This window comes from Rhea pennata, chromosome 1, assembly GCF_028389875.1.
Source record: "Rhea pennata isolate bPtePen1 chromosome 1, bPtePen1.pri, whole genome shotgun sequence".
Classification (NCBI taxonomy): domain Eukaryota; kingdom Metazoa; phylum Chordata; class Aves; order Rheiformes; family Rheidae; genus Rhea; species Rhea pennata.
In genome coordinates, this window is record NC_084663.1 from 88,345,478 (window position 1) to 88,367,049 (window position 21,572).

The following is a 21,572-nucleotide window of genomic DNA, read 5'->3' on the forward strand; positions in this document are numbered from 1 at the left end:
CTCAGCAGAATAGTCAGCCAGACAATACAAGGTTTCCTGTCCAGCAGGTATGATAACTATCACACATGGCAGAGCTACAGAAGACCACCCATTGATTTCCTAAGTTTTGAAGAACATGAGAGTACATCCAAATCTAAGAAATATTTCAGGATTGTAAGATGTGGACTACATGGTAGCTTTACTTGATTTGATGGCAGAGAAGGTTGCCCAAGTGGTTTGAAAATACTAAGAAAGCACAGCTGGAAGACAAGAAACAGGAGTATGATTTGCTTATGAAAGTTTTTCCCTTAAGATGTGATCCACAATGAGAAACTTGAGGACTCAAGACTGGCTATGGTAATAATAACAATGTGCTACTGGAGGCTGAGATCTTCATATCTGTATTCATAATGGTGGTGAAAGACCAGTATTTAACCTTGCCTCATCCTTTAGACTGAAAAATAGAGAAGTGGCAAAGGAGAACCCAAATGTTTCCCATCCCCTGTTTGGGGAAACGGGGTTGAAATAAACACTGGGATTCTATAGTATGGATGAAAAGGTTGGTGGCTGCTTGAACCCATAAATGATAAAGATGAAAATTTGTCACTGTGGCTGAAATTAAACTGAGTACTGAGTGATACTAAGGCAAGAGAGAAATGTAAACAGAAGTTTTTATCTATAGTGTCTAAAAAGTAACATACAGGTCAACTGATATTGAGAGCCAGTTCCGTCTGCTTGAGACTTTGATATTATAATATACTGTACAAGCAATTTATTTAGTCTTTTATTACTCAAGTAAATAAATAATTTGTAACTCTTTTAATAATGATAATCCCATCAACTGTTTGCACTTGCAGCAATACCACTATTCTGCTCCGTCTGTGTTCTGAACAACTAAGATCAAGACAGGTGACAGATGGTAGTTTTCCTGACAGGTGGCAACCTTACAGAATATTTTCTCAGAAACCCCCCAAAACGCAAATGCAATCTGGTGGTATTCAAATGCCAAAATATCCTCTCTTATTCTCTTTATATGCACATTGTTTCCTTTTTCCTCACTTCAAGTAAGAACTAAAATAACACACAGTGACGCACATTTGGGCAATGAAATTTTTAAAACCTCTTCTGACATTTGAAGAATGTGCATACTGAATCCATTCATCCTGGGATTTTATATAGCATTTCTCTACGTAGCAGAACATTAAGCAAATGCCTGTCCACGTCACCAAAGTGCTCAAAACCTGACTCTAAGAACAGTTTCCATTTATACATATTACAGTCATCTGATGGAATATGTGTTTCAACCATAGAAATGTATGTGGCGAAAATAAAGCATAGAATGTACTTGATTCATCTGTAAGTCATTACATTGTTAGGCTGCTCTTACAGCAGTACAGTGCAAGAGAGTAAAGGAATCAATCCTGAAGCCCTTATGATCTAGAAGACAACACAAAAGAGTATAATCAGAAACATGAGCACAAGGTTTTAGGCTAAATGCCATTGAATGAAGCAGCTTGGGGCTAATGTGCCAGCCTAGAACTCAAAGAACATATGCTCTTTACACATCTCTTATAAAAGGCTAGGTCAAATCACTTCATCACTCTGTCTCAGTTTCCTGCTCAGTAAAACTGGGATAGCTGTATTGATTCCACCCTGATATCTGCTGGAAGGACAACACAGCTAGGCACAAACAGTCCAGGAGGCTCCTGCAGTGCATCGATGATAACTTCTTGACGCAGGTGGTGGAGGAACCTACAAGGAAGGGTGTCCTGCTGGACCTTGTCCTAACCAACAAAGAAGGACTGGCTGGAGATGTGAAGGTTGGGGGCAGCCTTGGTTGCAGTGACCATGAGATGGTGGAGTTCAGGATCCTGCAAGGAGGAAGCAGAGCAGTAAGTAGGATCATAACCCTGGACTTCAGGAGAGCGGACTTTGGGCTCTTCAGGGAACCACTTGGAGGAATTCCATGGGTTAGGGCCCTAGAAAGAACAGGGGTTCCAAGAGAGCTGGCTAGTATTCAAGCATCACTTCCTCCAAGCTCAAGAGCACTGCATCCCGATGAGCAAGGAGCTCCTGGCAAAACTCAGACAGAAGAAGAAAGTACATAGAATGTGGAAGAGGGGGCAGGCTACTTGGGAGAATTATAAGAAGGCTTTCAGAGTATGTAGAGATGTGATGAGGAGGCCTAAGGCCCATTTGGAATTAAGTCTGGCCAGGGATGCCAAGGACAACAACAACGGCTTCTTCAAATACATCAGTAGCAAGAGGAAGACTGGGGAAAATGTGGGCCCACTACTGAATGGGGCAGGGGCCCTGGGGACAAGGGATACAGAGAAGGCAGAATTACTGAATGCCTTCTTTGCTTCAGTCTTCACTGCTAAGGGCAGCCTGGATGTAAGGGAGAAAGTCTGGAGAAAGGAAGACTTTCCTTTAGTTGAAGAGGATAGGATTAGAGATCTTCTGGGCAGGCTAGACATCCCAAAATCCATGGGCCCAGATGGGATGCACCCACGGGTACTGAGGGAGCTGGCGGATGTTGTTGCCAAGCTGTTCTCCATCATCTTCGAAAAGTCCTGGAGAACCGGAGAGGTGCCTGAGGACTGGAAGAAAGCCAATGTCACTCCAGTCTTCAAGAAGGGCAAGAAGGAGGACCCAGGAAACTATAGGCCGGTCAGCCTCACCTCCATCCCTGGAAAGGTGATGGAACAGCTCCTTCTGGATGTCATCTCCAAGCATACGGAGGAAAAGAAGGTGATCAGGAGTAGCCAGCATGGATTCACCAAGGGGAAATCCTGCTTCACCAATCTGATAGCCTTCTGTGATGGAATGACTGGCTGGGGAGATGAGGGGAGGGCAGTGGACGTTGTGTACCTTGACTTCAGCAAGGCTTCTGACACTGTCTCCCATAACATCCTCCTAGGTAAGCTCAGGAAGCGTGGGTTAGACAAGTGGACAGTGAGGTGGCTTGAGAACTGGCTGAAAGGCAGAGCTCAGAGGGTTGCCATCAGTGGTGCAGAGTCTAGCTGGAGGCCTGTAGCTATTGGAGTTCCCCAGAGCTCAGTACTGGGGCCAGTCTTGTTCAACTTATGCATCAATGACCTGGATGAGGGGACTGAGTGCCTCCTCAGCAAGTTTGCTGATGATACCAAGCTGGGAGGAGTGGCTGATACACCCGAGGGCTGTGCTGCCATTCAGAGAGACCTGGACAGGCTGGAGAGCTGGGTGGAGAGGAACCTCATGAGGTTCAACACGGGCAAGTGCAGGGCCCTGCACCTAGGGAGGAATAACCCTAGGCACCAGTACAGGCTGGGGGCTGACCTTCTGGAGAGCAGCTCCGCAGAGAAGGACCTGGGAGTGCTGGTGGACGACAAGTTGACCATGAGCCAGCAATGTGCCCTTGTGGCCAGGAAGGCCAATAGTATCCTGGGGTGCATTAGGAAGAGTGTTGCTGGCAGGATGAGGGAGGTGATCCTGCCCCTCTACTCAGCCCTGGTGAGGCCTCATCTCGAGTACTGCGTCCAGTTCTGGGCTCCCCATTACAAGTAGCATGGAGCTACTGGAGAGAGTCCAGCGTAGGGCTACAAAGATGATCAGAGGAGGGCAGCATCTGCCCTATGAGGAACGGCTGCAGGAGCTGGGCCTCTTTAGCCTGGGGAAGAGAAGACTGAGGGGGGATCTTATCAATGTGTATAAGTATCTGAAGGGAGGGTGTCAAGGGGACAAGGACAAACTCTTTTCAATTGTCCCATGTGACAGGACAAGAGGCCATGGGCAAAAACTGAACCACAGGAAGTTCCGCCTGAACGTGAGGGGGAATTTCTTCACTGTGAGAGTGATGGAGCACTAGCACAGGTTGCCCAGAGAGGTTGTGGAGTCTCCTTCTCTGGAGATATTCAAGGCCTGCCTGGATGCAACCTTGTCTACCATGCTCTAGGTGACCCTGCTGAGCAGGGAGGTTGGACTAGATGATCTCCAGAGGTCCCTTCCAACCTTACTGATTCTATGATTCTATGTATTCAGATGCAGGAAGGGTCTTGTGCTTCTCCTTGAGGCTGAGATCAGAGAGACAGTATCTTTGCTTACAGGATGGGTGCTCTGCTTGAGGAGCTGTGTCACCAAGCTAAGGAGCAGTGGAAGGAAGTGAACAGACTGCAGCAAACGAAAAAGAGATTGAGAATATCTTTAAGAGATAGAGAACCTGACAAGAGACTAAACCCCTAACTGCACAGAGAGGGGTGCAGTGAGACTATGCTCAACTGAGCAGCAAATAGAGACTCCCAAGATAAGGATGGCTGGAAGCTTTATTGGTCCTTTGATGCTGTGAATAAGAAAGCACTACTGTTATAATGGAACTGGAACTTGGGCAAACATCTTGCCATATCTGAGATCAAGAAATCAGTTGAACTTGTGACCTCATATGGTAGAAACAATGAGGACAAAAACGATTAAAAATAATTATTTGTATAGACTAGATTGTAAGTCCTAATCATAGGCTTCCAAGAGACTGTGTACCTGAATAAAGTTTTTCATTTGCATGTCTACTACATGCGTTTACTCAAATAATTGCATACTTCTACCACACATTACATTGATTCATTCAAGTGTTTCTCACCTCACAGTAGGAGCACTGTGCATTTGAAACTGATGTGTCTCACATCAGTATAGACTGCATAATTGAGCCAATCCTTATTTATTAACTGAAGTAGTTAAAATAAGTAAATAAAATGTCATAGAGCTATCAGTTTTGCATTGTAGAAAATACAGATAAGTAACAAAATGGAATCTTAAAATCATCTGAAAGTCTTAGCATTGTAAATGCACCTGCTGTGACAGCTTAAAAGCTAGCAGTTTAATGTTATATGATTAGAACTTTAACTTTCTTGGAGCAATCACTAAAAAAACTCACAAATCAACCAGAACACAAAAGAAGCAAGTGCCAATACTTTCTGGTTATGTTACCTGTGAGCATTTTTGGAGCTAACTTCAAATAGCAACACTAATATTCCTAGAGACTTGCTAATATATATTAAGTAAAATGAAAAAAATCAGATAATTCAATATCGTTTACTAGAAAGCATGATTATTACCAATTATCAGATAGGGAATTGTGAATCCTGCTTCTAATGAAGTCAGTACAAGTTTGGCAATGATAGCAGGTAAAGATCACTACTTTTCTATAAATCATTATTTGTAGATCATAACAATCCAGGTAAATAATATTTTAGAACTTTAGATAAGAAGCTATCAAGTGAAGACATTAATTTTAAAATCTAGGATGTAATACCTTATGTAGTATGCCCCCAAAATATTCATATGTTTATAGAATAAGAAGGATAAAATGTAACAGAAAGGACTACACTTACTAGTATCAAAACAAAGGACTACACTTAATATGATCAAAACCAGCATCACTGAAGGTTGGTTTGCTAATTCCATCTTGGCTTGTGAGTATTTTAGCAGTGGGCTGCTAGCACAATGGCAGAAATTCTTTAAAGAATGACATTCTTTAAATAGTGTGCAGTTTGTGTTTTATTCTACTATTACTAGCCTTTAAGGTATTTATTATGAATGGTTTTATTGTAGTAGTTTTTGTATAACAACACAGTATCAGAAGAGATGCTCAGGGCATTATAAAGCAACACAGAGCATAATTCAGAAACCTTGCCACAGATGTATTTTACATTCCTTTGCATTGCAAGGCCAGAGAAAAAAATTTGAAGGATACTTTCTGCAGCGGGAGAGCATATGTCTTTTGAAATATGATTCCTAATGCTGTGGACGTATGCTTCCTTACCTGCTGCTAGTTACATTTTAGTCAGCATCGATTAACCATAAAGGATTCACCTTGCCAAGAGAAAACAAGTAGTCACTTGAAAATCTGCCTATTCCAGTGAATTTCTTCCTCTGTCATATTATCACCTCAGATGCATCTCAATAAAGAAACATTTTTGAGTAGCAGCTGAAAGTTGTTATATGGCTTTAGTGGGGGGAAAAAGCTATCTAATGGATCTTAATTGAAGATAGGTAGATGGAACTCAACATCTGCATCATTCATGGCTCTTTCCACAAGAAAATGCCAGCAACATTGGCTATGCCTATATTATAATTGTAGCAGAAGTCTGTGCTGAGACTCCTCACATTTACAGTCTATGTGGTTCAGGGGGAGGCCACAGAAGGGGAGTGCAACTTAATCCTGCAACTGCAGAAGCTATGTTGGGAGGACACTTGAACTAGCCCATCTTTCTGGACATCCTTATTTATGGAAGAAGAAATACAGAATGAATTTTTGGGAGTCCTTGACACGGTGTTTGTTTTGTGTATCACTGACTGGAGGTTCTTGTCTCAGGAGACAAGCTTGGATTTGTGGGACAGTACTGTCCTCAGAATGTGAGATGATCAGCAGTTGATGCAAAACTTTCAGATATGCAGCAGAATTGTTCAGGCCCTCTACTGTAAGCTAGCACCAAGATTTCATTATCCTTTATTTAGTTTTGGAGTTTCTACCTGTTAAGCACGTCCACCAAGTTGCAGAGCCTTGAAATTCCAACTCTTTAGTTTCTAACCAATTTGCCATGAGTAAGTCCATCAATGGTGACTGATTGCCACAGATACCATCCTTCAAATTATCTCCCTTCAAATGGAGAGAGCAGGAGAGACCAATTAAATAATTCAAGTCTTTGATCTCTGCGGGTTCCTGAACTATGGAGTTCATGGTATCGACATTTCCACCTAGTGCCCAACTCAGGGTTTCTATAACTACCTAAACCTCAGGAACTACCATTTCATTCTATGCAAGCACTGGAGGCCCACCAGCGCAGACTTATAAGCATTTTAACAGGGTTTACAGAAGAATTTATGATGCTTCTGCCTTCCACAACTCTGGCCTAAGACCTGATGGAGACTTCAATATCTTAAAAATATGACTTAAAATATAATGGATATAAAAAAAAACTTCTAAAAATGATATTACCACAAAATAGAGGGGCAAAACTTGTTTGCCCTATACCCCTAGTAAAACTACACAGTTAGCATATGTTTTTAAACTTTATTACTTATCAAAGTCAATCTGCACCGAAACCTGAAACCCAGTAAACAGTGCCTACTACCTTAACTTCACAAACCTAATATCAAATTCACATTCATGCAATTTTTGCATTGTAATACAGGATAGCCAAAATGAAGAAATGAAGGACTGAGCAAACCTATTTCATTATTCTTGTCAAAAGAATAATAAAAATCTTCTGTCTTTAATCCTTGACTTGTACTATATACTTCTACTTTTCTGAATATTTCTATGGTGTCTTTCTTAACTCAAAGGAATCTTTACCTTTAGCATCTATTACATTTAGTGGTATACAATAAGAAACAAGGCTAGCTGAAACTATACATCTACTATCAATCTTGTGCTTTGAAGAGTTTGCAGTGCAGTCACATGTCTATAACTAAGGTCTTTCTCCATGGCACTGTTGTGTATCCTGTTTTCAGAGATGAGTGTGTTGAGGAAGGAAAGAAAAAACCTACATAATACTCTTTGGCCTCCTGAGGTTGGAAATGAGCCCTGAGCTAGAAGTCAGAAGCATTTACTTTCACATCTTGCTTCCTCTATTGACTATTCTGAGTAGTACAAAAATCTCATTAGTGAATAGAGTCCCATTCTATTCCCTATTCTGACAAAAACAACTAAAAATGACCAGATGTTAGATAAAAAATATCTAGATTTATAATGGTATAGTTTTTCACTAGTCCTAGCTAATTTTACTTTAGATTTGGGCCATCTGTTTTCATTTCTACATGTTAGATATCCTTCTAGTTTTCCTTTTCCTGAAGGGGCTGACTTAGGAGTACAAAGCAATCAAGTGCCAAGTTAAAGGAAATTCTTTCCTACTAAGAGATTTTCAAGGAGGCCAACTAAGCTGAAAAAAAAAATTACCTCTATAGAATTAATTTTTGTATATATACCGAACAGGTGAGGTTACCTATTTTTTAATTACATACTGGAGGGCTTCTCTCCTTAAGGAATCACTGGACCTGATCTTATGTGGTAGGCAAGTAGAAGCATCATTAGAACATAGAGCCTAGATTATATTGTTATAATACATATTGAAAGAACAGCAGCTAATGTGGGGAGAAATTATTATGGTTTGTATTACAGTTGTTTAGATAATGAAAAATTATAAACCAGCACTTCTTCCTGCACATACTGATTATTACATAGACAATCAATGATAATAAGCTAATCATTTTTACAAAGGTACAATTGAAATTGCATGATTTTTTCTTTAGGGCAACAGAAAATGCATTTCCTGAATTTCCAAGTTTGCTTGTTTAACATAAGTGATAGACTTGCAAAGTAGTGTTACTGTTTCACTGAACCGATACAGTTCTATGAGCTTCCCTGATTCATACCTTACCTACCACAGGCAAAACTGTAAAAGTGTTTTGTGTTTTTTTTTTTTTTTTTTTTTTTTTTTTTCTCAAGAAGACATTTCATGCTGGCAAATTTTGTATTTAAATTTTGACTTTAACTCATATTTGTTGGTGCTAACATTTAGGGAGGCAGGCAGGCATTTCAGTAAGTTCTTCCTGTATTGTTTTTCCTAGAAAAGGAGGATAATTATTAAATCATTTATTGGGTTCCATATTTAAGTCACTGAGGCAAACAAACCCTTGTCCTAGTCTCTTTCTCTGAGTTCAGTAAACCAGAGCAGATCATATACGTTAGGATTTTCCCCAAAATGTAACCCAAACTTTCTCTCTTCTGTGACCTAGATCTTGCAATTGTCACAATCTCTGGCTCTTTATCTCCCATTCTTCAAGCCTTGCTGGCAGTATAGCATAAGTAAGGGCACACAGAGGCCCACTAGCTTCAAATGAGCCCCTATATTCTCTGCATACTTGCTGCAGTTTCCCAACCTCTTTTCTTGGACACAGACAGAAATAGTGGGTTTTTTCCCTTTCTAGTCCCCATTCTTTGGGCTTCAGATCAACTTAGACAAAATCTGGGAGTCAGGTCCTGCTTGATACCTAGAATCTAGGTGGTTACTATACGTAGAAGCTTATCCAGCTTTTAATGCATCCTGCCCTGCTTATTTACCTCTTGTTTATGTCATCCAGACAGAGCAGAGTAATGGCTTTCTAGGATACATCCAGTACGGTTTGATTGTACATTTGAGGACTTCCCTTAAGAGGGCAGTAACATTGCTTCATAACATCATTTTCAAACTATTTCACAATGCAAAAAGAATCTCAGCATATGTATGTACCTATACGCTTTGGGTTTGCTTTTTTGCGAGAGAGTAGTTTTCTTAAGTTATTTGGAGAAATACTACTTCTCTCCTATCAAAAGCATCTCTATGCAAAAGACAAAAGCAAAAGAAGAAATAAGTCAAAATAAATAAGTACATAATATAACTACAAATTTCTGCATGTAAAGGATGTTTTAACTTTAGTCCAAGGATAGATGTCTAAGAAGATAATTAGTAGACTAGAAGGGAGGGCAAATTGGTGTGTATTATTTTCTGTGTATGACAACACTTCTGTTGATGACTGAAAGCTTTGAATAAAAAAGGTAGGCAAAGAGGAGATGCTCTGTACCTCACACAGAGTCTAACTGAGGCTCATCATTTCTTTAAGGAAGTTGCCTATCACCAATAAGCATCTTTTCATTATCACAAGTAAGTTAAAAAAAATTATTGAAGCAAACGCCCAGATCAGTTTCTCCAGACAGCGATCATGAATATATTTCTCAGCTCGAATTAAAATGTTGCAATATCCATCCACTTGTATGTCATTTTTATGTGCAGCTCAGAACATACAAAAACGTATCTTTTCTTAATAGATTTGTTTGCAGACGTTAGATTCAATTTTCGTCTCCTGGATAACCATCAATTGAAAGTGATACATTTAACTGTAATAAACCTATTACTTAAAAAGCATAAATGGAGACTGGAAGCTGAATGGACCCAAATATATGCATATATGCATGGACTTAATACGTACATACATATGAGGCACATACAACCAAATGCATAATAATCTCAGTACAGATATAAAATTCCCCAAACTCTGGTCCTTTCAGATTTAATGATACAAGTGATTTTGATATATTTTCTATATTTCGTAGTACCTTTGTATTCTTGTAGATTTGGCAATAAATTAATTTCCATAACAGCCTATTTAGGTATCTGTACATATAAAGATACATACATACATATATATTTATAGATCAATGATCAGAGGAATATTCAGAAGAACTTTTGTCACTGACTTTCAGTGACGTTAGTGTTCCCAAATCACTGAAGTGTTCCGGAAAAATCTCAGATATATTGTACAATGAGATAAAGATGAAATACATCAATGATTCTTCCAAGTCAAACAACAGAACTTTGGTTTTATGATCCTGTCTGTGCTTCCCCCATTCCATCTGCCCAATAAATCACACAGAGTAAACAGCATTGAACACAGTTTGCTTATTTTAAGGATAAAGATCTAATGAAACCTTGTTTAGATCAGGAGATAGCAGCTGAGCAGTTGCAAGGAGTAAATATGTCACACTTTATATTTAGATGCTATGCCATCCTTCTCAGAGACCAAAACCTCAAGTTATTTTCTCTTCTTTCTTTTTAAGGACATCAGATATGATGTCAAGCATTCTTTACCACACTTCCTTTAACTACTGCAGATTTCCATCCCTCCTCTGAATTCTACATACACAACAGGTCCATGATTTAATTACTGCTATTTATTCTCTTTGTCTTATTTTTTTCCAGATTGCACAAAGAGTCAAATTGTACTTCCCAGTAATGCATCTCTCGGTATACATCAGCTGTTAGTCAAAGGAGCTATCTTAGATTTAGATTCCACCTTCCCCTTTACCTGGGACATGAACTCTGGAATCAAAAAAATATGATTATTGTTTGTTATTGTTTGTTTCATGAATGGAATTGTAATAGTCTTGAAGCCATGCTTTGTTTTTGCAGAAGATGTTCCTATTAAAGTAAGCATTGCTGTACTATATTTGATATTCAAAAATTACCCTTGCTAAGAAAGTATGGGAATAACCACATCAAACAGGTCAGAAGAATGATAGCCAATATGATGAATAAATAAGAACCTCTGCTGAGCAGAGCCTGTAGAATTTTTGTTCTGCTTTTATGCGTCACTCTGACAAGTATCAGAGGTAAGCATGAGACAGTTCAGCTTACTAACCTGGTAAAAAAAAAAAAAAACAGTGAAAGAGAAAGAGGAGTGTTCTTTTTTTTTTTTTTTTCCCCCCAGGTTTGTGAATTGAATTGCTTGTGGAAAGCTATGATGAGCACTAGACAGAGTCAAAACAAGGATGCACCATGGAGCCAGGTGAGAGAGGAGGGCAGAGCAACACCTCTACATTCATGTGACAGTGAGTCATAATAATTTTGTTTGCTGAAGTATAAAATGGCTACTGTAGGTATAAAATGGCTGCTAGATTGTCTGATGACATTGGAAGAAAGAAAGGTGTTATGCCTTTTAGAAAGATGTTGTACGTGTTGGGGATGGTTTGCTTTTTAACTTGAGCTACGAACAGTGAAAATGATTACCCTAGGGCCAGCATCCATGACAACATGAAGTGCTTAAGTCTTGAAAAGATGTATTATGAATAAAAATATAACAGTTTAAATGTGCCCAAAGATATTTTATTAATTTAAATGTCCTTCATAGTGGATAAGCTTTCACTGGCATGGAGGTCAAGGCATGTTATTTGCACTGGATTTAAGACAGACTTTCTCTCATTTTTTAATAAACTAAGATGACAATAGCTATAGAATGGTCTCAAGATGTTTTAGGATTTGACACTTCAGCTGACCACAAGCTAATCAATCACTCAATTACAATTATATTTAGATGCTCATATGCTTCAAATAGGTCACTGAGCTGGCTAAGTACATCTTTGATGTGATAGAAGACCACTAAAGAAAGGATTTAGTGACTCCAGAGAGTACCTATAATGAATTTTAGCAAGCACTTGCAAGCTGGATAAAAGACAATATAGATATTTGCATCCTGAAACCTGAGAGCAGCATGACACTTCTTCAGATACGATATTGGAATAATCATCGCCAACAACACTGATTTTAATGTTCCAGCCAGGATTTTAATTTAGATTTAGGATGTGACAAAACCCCAGATGCCTTTTCCTTTTCCTCTGAAAAGAGGAAGAGACTTCAGTCTCATTAAGTTTCTTAATTTCTCTCCCCATTGTATGGTGACACAGAATCTTCTCTGATAGCAAAACAAAGTGTGCAGTCTCTTATTATTTCATTTAATGTCATAAGGTTCACCAGACTACAAAGGAGAGAGGAGGATTATGGAGATGGTAAGAAAAGGAATGCAATTTCATAGCCTTAAAACTTGAACCTGTTTGCCAGAAGCAAGGATAGGCCAGGTAGAATGGTAATGAGCAATGATCTGCATGATGATTTGGGCAATGATAAAAAGTATGGGAGCTGACAGAAGGGTTCAAAGGGGATATAAATTGTTTTTAGAGGGAAGATGAAATTTGCTGTGTTTAGGAGGAAGGAGAATGATGACTAGATAACATAACAGATAGCAATTGTTTAAAGAGTAGGGGGTTTTGCCTTTTATTTGTAGATTTTGGTAGCTGTGTTGGTAATAGAAAGAAAATCTTTCATAGATAACTTGCAGTGCATTCATTCTAGAGTTGGAGCATAGTTGTCCCTATGAGGAGCCAGTACCCAGTAATCATCAAATGGTAAAGGTCATTGAAAATCCCAAGGAGACTGCTAGGATCAGTAGAGCATAGCAACAGTAATTCCCATTGCTATAGAAGCTATAGCAGCTGCATCTAAAGCAACCCGAAAAGAAGTCTGGGAGAAAACAAGTTGATTCTCATACCAAAATGAACTTTCATTATCTCTGTACTCTAATGGCAACTTCTGAATAATATACTCTATTTCAGGCCAATATAGCATGATCAATTTTACTAGTACAGTCTGAACATTTGAAATCACCCAAAGGCTTGATGTTAAACTATAATTCCCAACATTGAGATGTTCATTTCATATTCTTTGGAAATATCTTGACTTCTAAGAGCTCTTAACATACTACCAACAGACATCCTAGTTCTTTGTGAATCTTCTGGAAAGATAGGGAAGCAACGATACCATTACGTGATTTACAGTGGTCACAGGAAAATCTGCTCCCTACCACTACATGAATACTAAATATAAATTCTCTTATGTTATGGCTTTGTGCTGCCCAGTAAAACAGAGTTTGATCCAGACTAGGCCCTTTTGGTTCTACCAGAATAAAAATACCAACACTGGAATGCATTTCTCTGATGGTAACCAAAAAGTCCGTCCTTTCATTCCATCCCCAGTTTTGCTTAGAAGCACCAAGAAAACAGAGTACAGTGAATATCTGGAACAAATTATCTCATTCTATTATCTGACACTAATCAATTTCATGGCAGAATGAAATTGTGTTGCTCTATTAAGAATATTTTTACAGTATACTGTGGAAGATTGAGAGCCATTAAAATCTGTATTTTTTTTTAGTTTGCTTTAAATTTTTTCACTATAAATTGTATTTTCAGAAGTGTAACACTAAATCTGTTACATCCTGCCTTAAATCTTATAGCTTAACTACAACAATTACAAATGATTGTAACAAAGTCAGCCTAAACGAGTGGTGTTCAGTGTGCGGCCCTGTTTTACTGATCACCGCTCACTCCTGTGTACAAACACAAACATATTAGTCTACACCTAGGTTTTTATGAAGTAAGTTCCATAAACATTTCAGTGTCACATGGAGACATCTGATTTAAAATAAATAAATAATTCCTTTTACACCACCCCCTATCTTCAAAGCACAGCTTGCAATGACTCAATGCCCAGTTCTGCAAATCAGGCTCTGTGTGCCAAATCAGGCAAGCATTTGTTATGAGATGAAAAATTAATATTCTTAAAAATTCAAATGATCTGGTAATCTGGATGTTTTTGTTTGATTCAGGTACTAGAATTGGTATAAAGTTTTCCCAGAACGAAGGAGGATTTTGCTAGCAGAACCAGAGAAGAGATACTAAAGGAAGAAACGCTTGAAAAAACATTCTTCCCACCTGTTCCTCTGACCCTTTATAAGTCATTTGCGTAGGTGATCATTATATAGAGTTTTATGTAAAATTAGGCATACAGCTGTTTTCCACAGTATGTTCCATTACTGTAGCAAAAGATATACAGATTTAACTTAATGCTGTATAAAGAAGTATTAAATCAGGCTCTGTACCTAACATTTTTCTTAAAGGAGGGATTTATGCAGTGATAGGATGTCTAGCCAGTAGCAGCACAGATCCTAAAAAAGCCTAGCTACTGAAAAGGAAAGGAGAGGTGAACTATGGAGTCAACCTTCTGCAAGGTCTTCTTACTACAACACCTGTATTACCTATGAAATTCCCAATCCCTCCTTTTACAGAAGATGATATGAATGAAGCATACAGAGACAAAACTATAGCTTCCTAACTTAGGACAGCTCCCAGGAGAAGAAAGCATGACTATTAAATCTGCACTTTCTCAGGAGTGCACAAATTCACGGGAATTTTGCACTTAGAATACATTCTATTCAATATATAATCACAATCTACTTCATTTAGGTAAATATTGAATACAATCATCAAAGCAAACTTTATGGTATAAATGCTTTATCTGAGTTTTGTGGAAATCCCTGGATTATAATTAAAACGAGGCTTATAAAAATGCAACTATTCAGAATAAGAGCACCTAAAAATGGAGGAAACAATATTCCCAGTTTTAGTCAAGTTATGTGAAGCACAGTCATATTCTCCAGGAGGAAATTTTTCTTTAATTTGCAACCTGCCTTTGGTTTCATAGCTATCTTGAGAACAATAGGAGCAAAAGAACCAGAAAACATTAATTTGGTATTTTTTAAAGCACTGTCCTCTACTTTCAACCTTGAATTTATTTAGGAATAAGTAATTATAAAAAAGTGTTATTTTTATTACCTTTGTATTCTGTATCCCTTAAATCTTCCTGTAATATTATTTTTTCTTTTTCTTACTTTATATGTAGTTTCATCAAATTTGAATATATTCATTATATTTATGTTCAATTCATTCTGTGTAGACACCTAACTTAAAATTACTATAGTGTAAAAATGTAAACATAAGTTACTGTCACTAGAGTATCTTTTAATTAATAAAGAGAAACAGGTACTTTTGGAGTGCTTCATTTGACCTTTTTGAGACACTTCCTCCAGGAGATGGACTGTGCCCTAGAATTGCCTATTTCCCATCATTCACTGGGGAGAGTGTTAAAAAGATCTCAATCATAGATATCTACATTGCAAACTCCTCCTTTGTTTGCTGCATTGCACCAATTAATGTATTTATTGCTAGCACAACATTCACACCTTGTTCATTACCACTTTGTGGTTCTATCTCTACCTTTACATACTGAAAATCAAAAATTGATTCTGCTTTACATTAATGAATATTGATCATATGCCAAAACTGTGATCATATGCCAATCATATGTTGAAAAAAATTCTCTTTTAGACACATTAATAAACCAATAGTAATTCCTCAACAACACATCTTTTTCTGATCCATATAGGAAAACAGAATGTTATATAACATCATAAAATGTAATCTTACCTGAGTGCTTGTGGAAGTAAAGATGATTCATATCACTGTATTGCAAATATACAGAAATCACGCAAATTCTGAATAAAAAAGGATACATTCGTATGGCTCCTGTTCTTGTCCCAATTGCCAGAATTTTCTGAACTGGGTCAAAAGCTAAGGCAGTGGGTAGATAAGGAAAACCATGGCGAACCGTCTGAAATAAAACAAATGAACAAAGTGAATGATTTGTAACAACAGAGAACAAGTTTATGTTTTATTTCACTTGTACAGGAAGAGAATCTGTATTTTGCTTTATGTTGTATTGTTTGCAATACATTTCAAGAAAAGTATTAAAAAAGATGTAACATTCTGAATACAGAAGTAAATTTCACTCATGCCAATTTCAAATTATGCTATTTATTCTGTACTGTTTTATATTCTTTTATTTTAACAAAGTAGATGGCAAAATATGCCAGTATATAATTAGTATATTTTGCTTATATGGTATACTGTAAGATAATCTTAATATGTCAGGCAGCTGTAATTTTAAGTTGAAAAAAAATACATTTAGTATGCTTTTAAAATATTGTCACAGACAGTAGAAAGGAATGGAGTATGTCCAGGGTAAGAGATCCAAAAAACCAAAAAAAAGAATTGAGTCTATGAGGTAAAAATCCTTAATATCATTTAAAAAAATAACATATCAAAGATATTCTTAATATGAGCAACTGAACCACTCATCCTTTCTTAATCTTTATTTATAATATTATGCTTTTAATTCTAATTGTTGAAGAGAGACTTTGGGGAATAAATGAACTGAGCATGAAGTAACGCATGCTTGAGTTTGAAAACAATCATATTTAAAAAAAATATTAGCCTGAGGGCTATGACCAATATGACCTACCCAATTTTCACGAAGGAGTAAGACTCCAGCATAAGAAAAAGAGTAACTACACTAGATTATACAAATAATAATAAAAAAGAAGTTGTAATGGGTGTGTCTGCCTACCTAAGGCTGGATAATAAATTGCCTTTTTTAGTACACAGCTGGGATGGAGAGGAAGTGCTTGGGACCAAATGAAATTTAACATTTTCAGATATTTTTTCTTCCTTGAAATGATCTGTGTCTGCTGAAGTATTCAGCAGTCCCTATGGAACAACTTCAACAAGAGGGAGTCCTTAATTGCAGACCTGTTGAGTAAAAGGCAGCTGATGATCTCTACAGCTGTATCACTCCAACTATGATTTCTTTCTTTCCAGCTGAAAACACTTCAACTGACATTCACAAGTAGTTTGGGAACAACCAAAATGCATGTTGTTCAGTAAATAAATTCTTCCCTAAAAGAAATCTTACTCATCTCATAGTTTAATTATTACTGATAAGGGTTGTCTTTAAAAAAATGCTAATTACTAGTTTCCAGACTCCAAAAATTTAGAAATATATACTACTTCAGTAAATTGCAAAATAGTAACTGATTTTTTTATGTTAATGCAGACATTTATTAAAGATCTCCCTGACTCCCTGACACTGTTTCTGCTTTGGTGTTTTGTATGCAGGTTTCTTGTTTCTGTTTTTTTTTTTTTTTTTTTTTTTTTTTTTTTTTTTTTTTTAATTTTCTCATCTTCTCAAGTGGTAGGATTGCTCAGACTAAACAATTTGATTTTAAGAAACCTAAAATGGAACTAGACTTATATATTGTAAAAATGCTTTTACCTCTCTTGTCACAAAACCCTCTGGAATTACTAACTGGAATATTTCCTAATGTGTCTAATGTTTGGCCGAACTGCATTACTAATTTATTTAGTAATAAATAAATAATAAATAATAGTAATAATAAATAATAGTAATTTTAATAAATAATAAATAGTACAGAAATTTCAGATTTCTGTATTCTGGTGAATAAATGTTCTTCCATACCTGAAAATATATATTTTTCAAAAAGGTTTTTTTGAGTATTATTTTTTTAAAATCCTTGCTATGATAAAGTTTGAATTTCTAACAATTCCAATCATGACAAAACTTTTCCAAGGTTTACCCCTGGCTGCGGCTTATAGTCCTGCTTCTTCAATCTGAGAAACTAAAGATAAGTATTTTAAAACACTTATTTGAATCTTGCCTATGTATTTAGCATCCTCCTTGTATTTTCAGTATTCTTGCGGTCTATATGAAGTCAGACTTCTCATCTGGAAATCTTACTTGAATTCTGCTATTGAGGCAAAGTAACTTGGAAGGGAACTAGCTGTGTGCATCTTTAAGGACCACAGCTCAGTAAAGATTCCTGACCTCTAGGACTGACTCAAAACTGTTATTTCTATTTTTCAGCTGTTTTTGAAATTAAGAGGATTTATAATAATTCCTATATGGAGTTAACTTAAGATCTTGTGAATACATAACTCTTCCATTTGTAGAATAACAAATATTGTTGAAATGTACTGATCCTTCAAGTAAATTACAATTTTCAAGTAAAATATTTACATTTATTAGAACTCCCAATTAAAAAAATAATAAAAAAATAAGGACAAACACAGTCTAGAAGGAAAGTCAAACTATGCTGTATACCATTGAAATGGAAAAAATGTCTCTATGACTGAGACTGTGGCATAAATTGGAGCAGATTCAGAGGTCATTCTGGAGATCAAGTCTATTCAACAGAAGAACAAGGACAAATTCTAACACTTTAGATCCCCAGCCTCTTGCCTTTTGTAATACTCTAACAACCATCCAATTTCCAGGGACTATGAGAAAAATAGACATGAGAACACAGCACTTAAAGTAGATTTTTCAATAATATATTGATACTATTAATATGAGCATATATGCAAGAATTAATAATGATTCTAGAAGTGTGCCTGCACTTCCTTACAGCATTTAGTAATACAGGTGAGGAAGGGGAGAGGACTACAGAAATAACTTGATCCTAAGGTGATAAACAAAGTATATTACCACATGCTCTGTGCTGTGTCTGGTAGGAACAATGTAGATCAAAACTCTCAGCAGTGACCAGAAAATGCAAAACAAAGTAGAAATCTTTTCCAAAATCAAACTATTTCAACAGCAGACAACAGCAAAAAAAAGAAGCCTAAATATATCAATCAGTGTTCTCATAAATGTAGGACCTGCTTATTCCTCTGTCCTAAGAAAGGTGCCAAAAGAAGGGAGAGAAAAAGCAGACAGCAGATGGAGCCAAGACTGCTTCTCTCTGCATTATCCAGCTTCTTTTATGTCTCCTTTTTTAGCATGTTGTCTCTAGAGACAGTCTCTGCTCCCTAGGACATTCAGTGTATATGCAGTATTTAAAATATTTTATTTGAAATAGAACAATTATAAATGCAGCTACGATTTCAGCATAAATCCTTGTTCAGTTTGTTATTCCATTTTCAATGTAATGAAAACCATTTTAAATAAATTTTCTTATGGTGAATTGCATATATGTACTATTAAAATAAACTTTATACAACCAATTTACCTAAATGACTATAGGAAATTGATTATTTGGGCTTGAAGCATTTTGCAATTTATTTTAATATGCTGTACAGAGTGAAACAATGAGCTCTTTCTAAGATACAATGACACATTTTTGTAGCCAAAAACCAAAATTCCATTAGCAGTAATAGGCAATATCCAGTCTAATTGTTCACACAGTACATAATGTAGCCTTTCAGTATAAGAGCATTTCTTAACTTTTATCCTATTGTACTTTATATTAGACTGCAAAGTCATGATTTTTCAAAATAATTTCGATCTTCTTTAAATAATTTCAGAAAATACAGGACTAAACTCTATTTTGAACACTACCAAGGCATATGATGCAAAACTGTCCCTCCTAAACTTGCCTAAAGGTAAAATTTGTAACTGTTCTACTTCATATGTATCTCATTTTGTGTAACATTTGACAACAAAACTGATTTACCTAGGTAAATAATATTTTGAGTGTGTTTGTTAAAATTGAACAATGTGGTCTAAGCTTGTGACTCAGGACACAGAATCTGTTTCCAATTTGTGACTAGCCTGCCACATGCAGAAGTCTCACTGAAGCAAGTAATTTATTTGTTTGTGGAATAAGGGATGAAGTGCTGATTGAAGCCTACATATGATTCTCAGAGATCCTTTTAATTTAGCTGTGTAAGAAATTAATATATGTCAATGATTCTGGCTTTCGCTGACTTTGTAGTGGTGAAAATGGGCCTTTCTGAAGACGTATTGCCATGCATTATAGTCCTATACAGCCATGACTTTCCTCATTTACAGGCTTCTGTGCCTGGATTCTCTGATTGGTAAGACTGTTTGCTCCCTGCTCAGGAAAGATGAGAAGAAGACAAGATATCAGTGGGCTTCCATCCCAAGAAGATGATACAGAAAGGGTACATTTTTATAAGCTAAAGTTTCATTTTTTAAGCAATATATATTTACTTTAATTTAAGCTTAGCTAAAACTTTCCAAAATTTCAAACTCAAGCCATGGATTCCACTTAGCTTTTACCATGCATTACAGGCCATGGCTTCTGAGTATGTTCATAAATGGTTCTACAAATTGCACATTTTTTTCTCAGATAAAGATACCCATTGATGGTTCTTTCACTTTGTTTCTCTCTGCACACAAAAGCTAGAGACAATAGCATGGAAAATTCCATCTACCAAAAGGACTCTAGAAGGGATCTTGGGAACTACAGACCAGGAAGGCTGACTTCTATCCCTGGCAAGATGGTAGAATGAAGTCTAAGATCACTGAATGAATGGATAAAGATGCTCTGGTCGAAAAGTCAGCAGGGTTTCTGCAATGGGAAAGCCTGTCTGACCAGTTTTTTTTGAATTCAATGAAGCTGTTAGTAAGTATGTGGACAAAGGGGATATGAATATATTTGAATTTTCTAAAAGCTTTCCAATAACCTTACACAGTAAGGTAATTAAAGAAACAAAGTTGCTGTAGGACTGGAGAAAAGGTTCTTTTACAGACTGGAAGTTGGTAAAGAACAGGAAACACATGATGAGGTTTAATGTTGATTTTTTACCACGGAGAAGTCAGAAACAGGGTAACTCACTTGCTTGGACCAATTTTATCCAACATCTTCTATGATCTACAAAATGTAGTGAACACATCTCCAAGTTTGTAGCTGATACTAAGCCTCTTTGGGTAGTCAAATTCAGTACCAATGGTGAGCAACTCTAAAAAGACCTCATTAACTGGGATAGGTGGGCAAAAAATGATGAATGAGCTTCAGTGGGGACAGACATAAGATATATAGGAAAAAATAATTTAAACTAAGCTTATGAGATGATGAATTTGGAACCAGCATTTACAGCTAAGAAAAGTGATTTTACAGGCATTGTAGAAAGTAGCCTGAAGTCTTTGGTTGAATGTGAAGCAACAACCAAAATAGCCAATTAACTTTGGGAATCATCAGGAAAGGTACTGAGAATAACACAGAAGGCATCATTTTGCTCCTATGTACAGCCTTGGTGAGCCCAAACCTAGAGTACTGCATGTAGCACTGGTCTGCACATCTGAAGCACTAGTGGAGTCAGAAACAATATAGAAAGGGCAACTAATGCTCAAGGTGATGGAACCATGAACCTCACTAGGAGAGATTAAAAATGCTGGGACTTCAATTTAGAGAGAAGGTGGTTGTGGAGGTATATGTCAGAGATTTACTGAATCAAGAAGGCTGTGGATCAGGTGAATGTGGAACTGTTATTCATCAAATCCACACAGGCTCTCAAAACAAGAAGACCATTCAACCAGAAAAAGTACTGCTGTACACAACAGGTAATGAACTTCTGAAACCTAGTGCCATATGATGTTGTAAAGGCAGATGGCATCAGCAGATTCAAAAAGGAATTAAACAAATTCATGGACAATATCAATAAACGAATACTAAAAAGACTAGGTAAGGATATAGTCGCTAGCATCTCCAGTCCAGTGATTGTGGATGATGGGCGTTTACAAAGGGAATGGACTACA

General features: G+C 36.9%; 1 protein-coding gene across 2 annotated transcripts in view; it reads right to left on the reverse strand.

Moving 5' to 3' along the window:
* STXBP5L (syntaxin binding protein 5L) overlaps positions 1-21,572 on the reverse strand; it is a 195,663-nt gene that overhangs the window by 162,505 nt on the left and 11,586 nt on the right. For both annotated transcript variants that reach the window (XM_062571698.1, XM_062571688.1), the window contains exon 2: positions 15,730-15,827. In XM_062571698.1, coding sequence (XP_062427682.1) covers positions 15,730-15,827 — 98 coding nt within the window. The remainder of the gene's footprint in view (positions 1-15,729; positions 15,828-21,572) is intronic.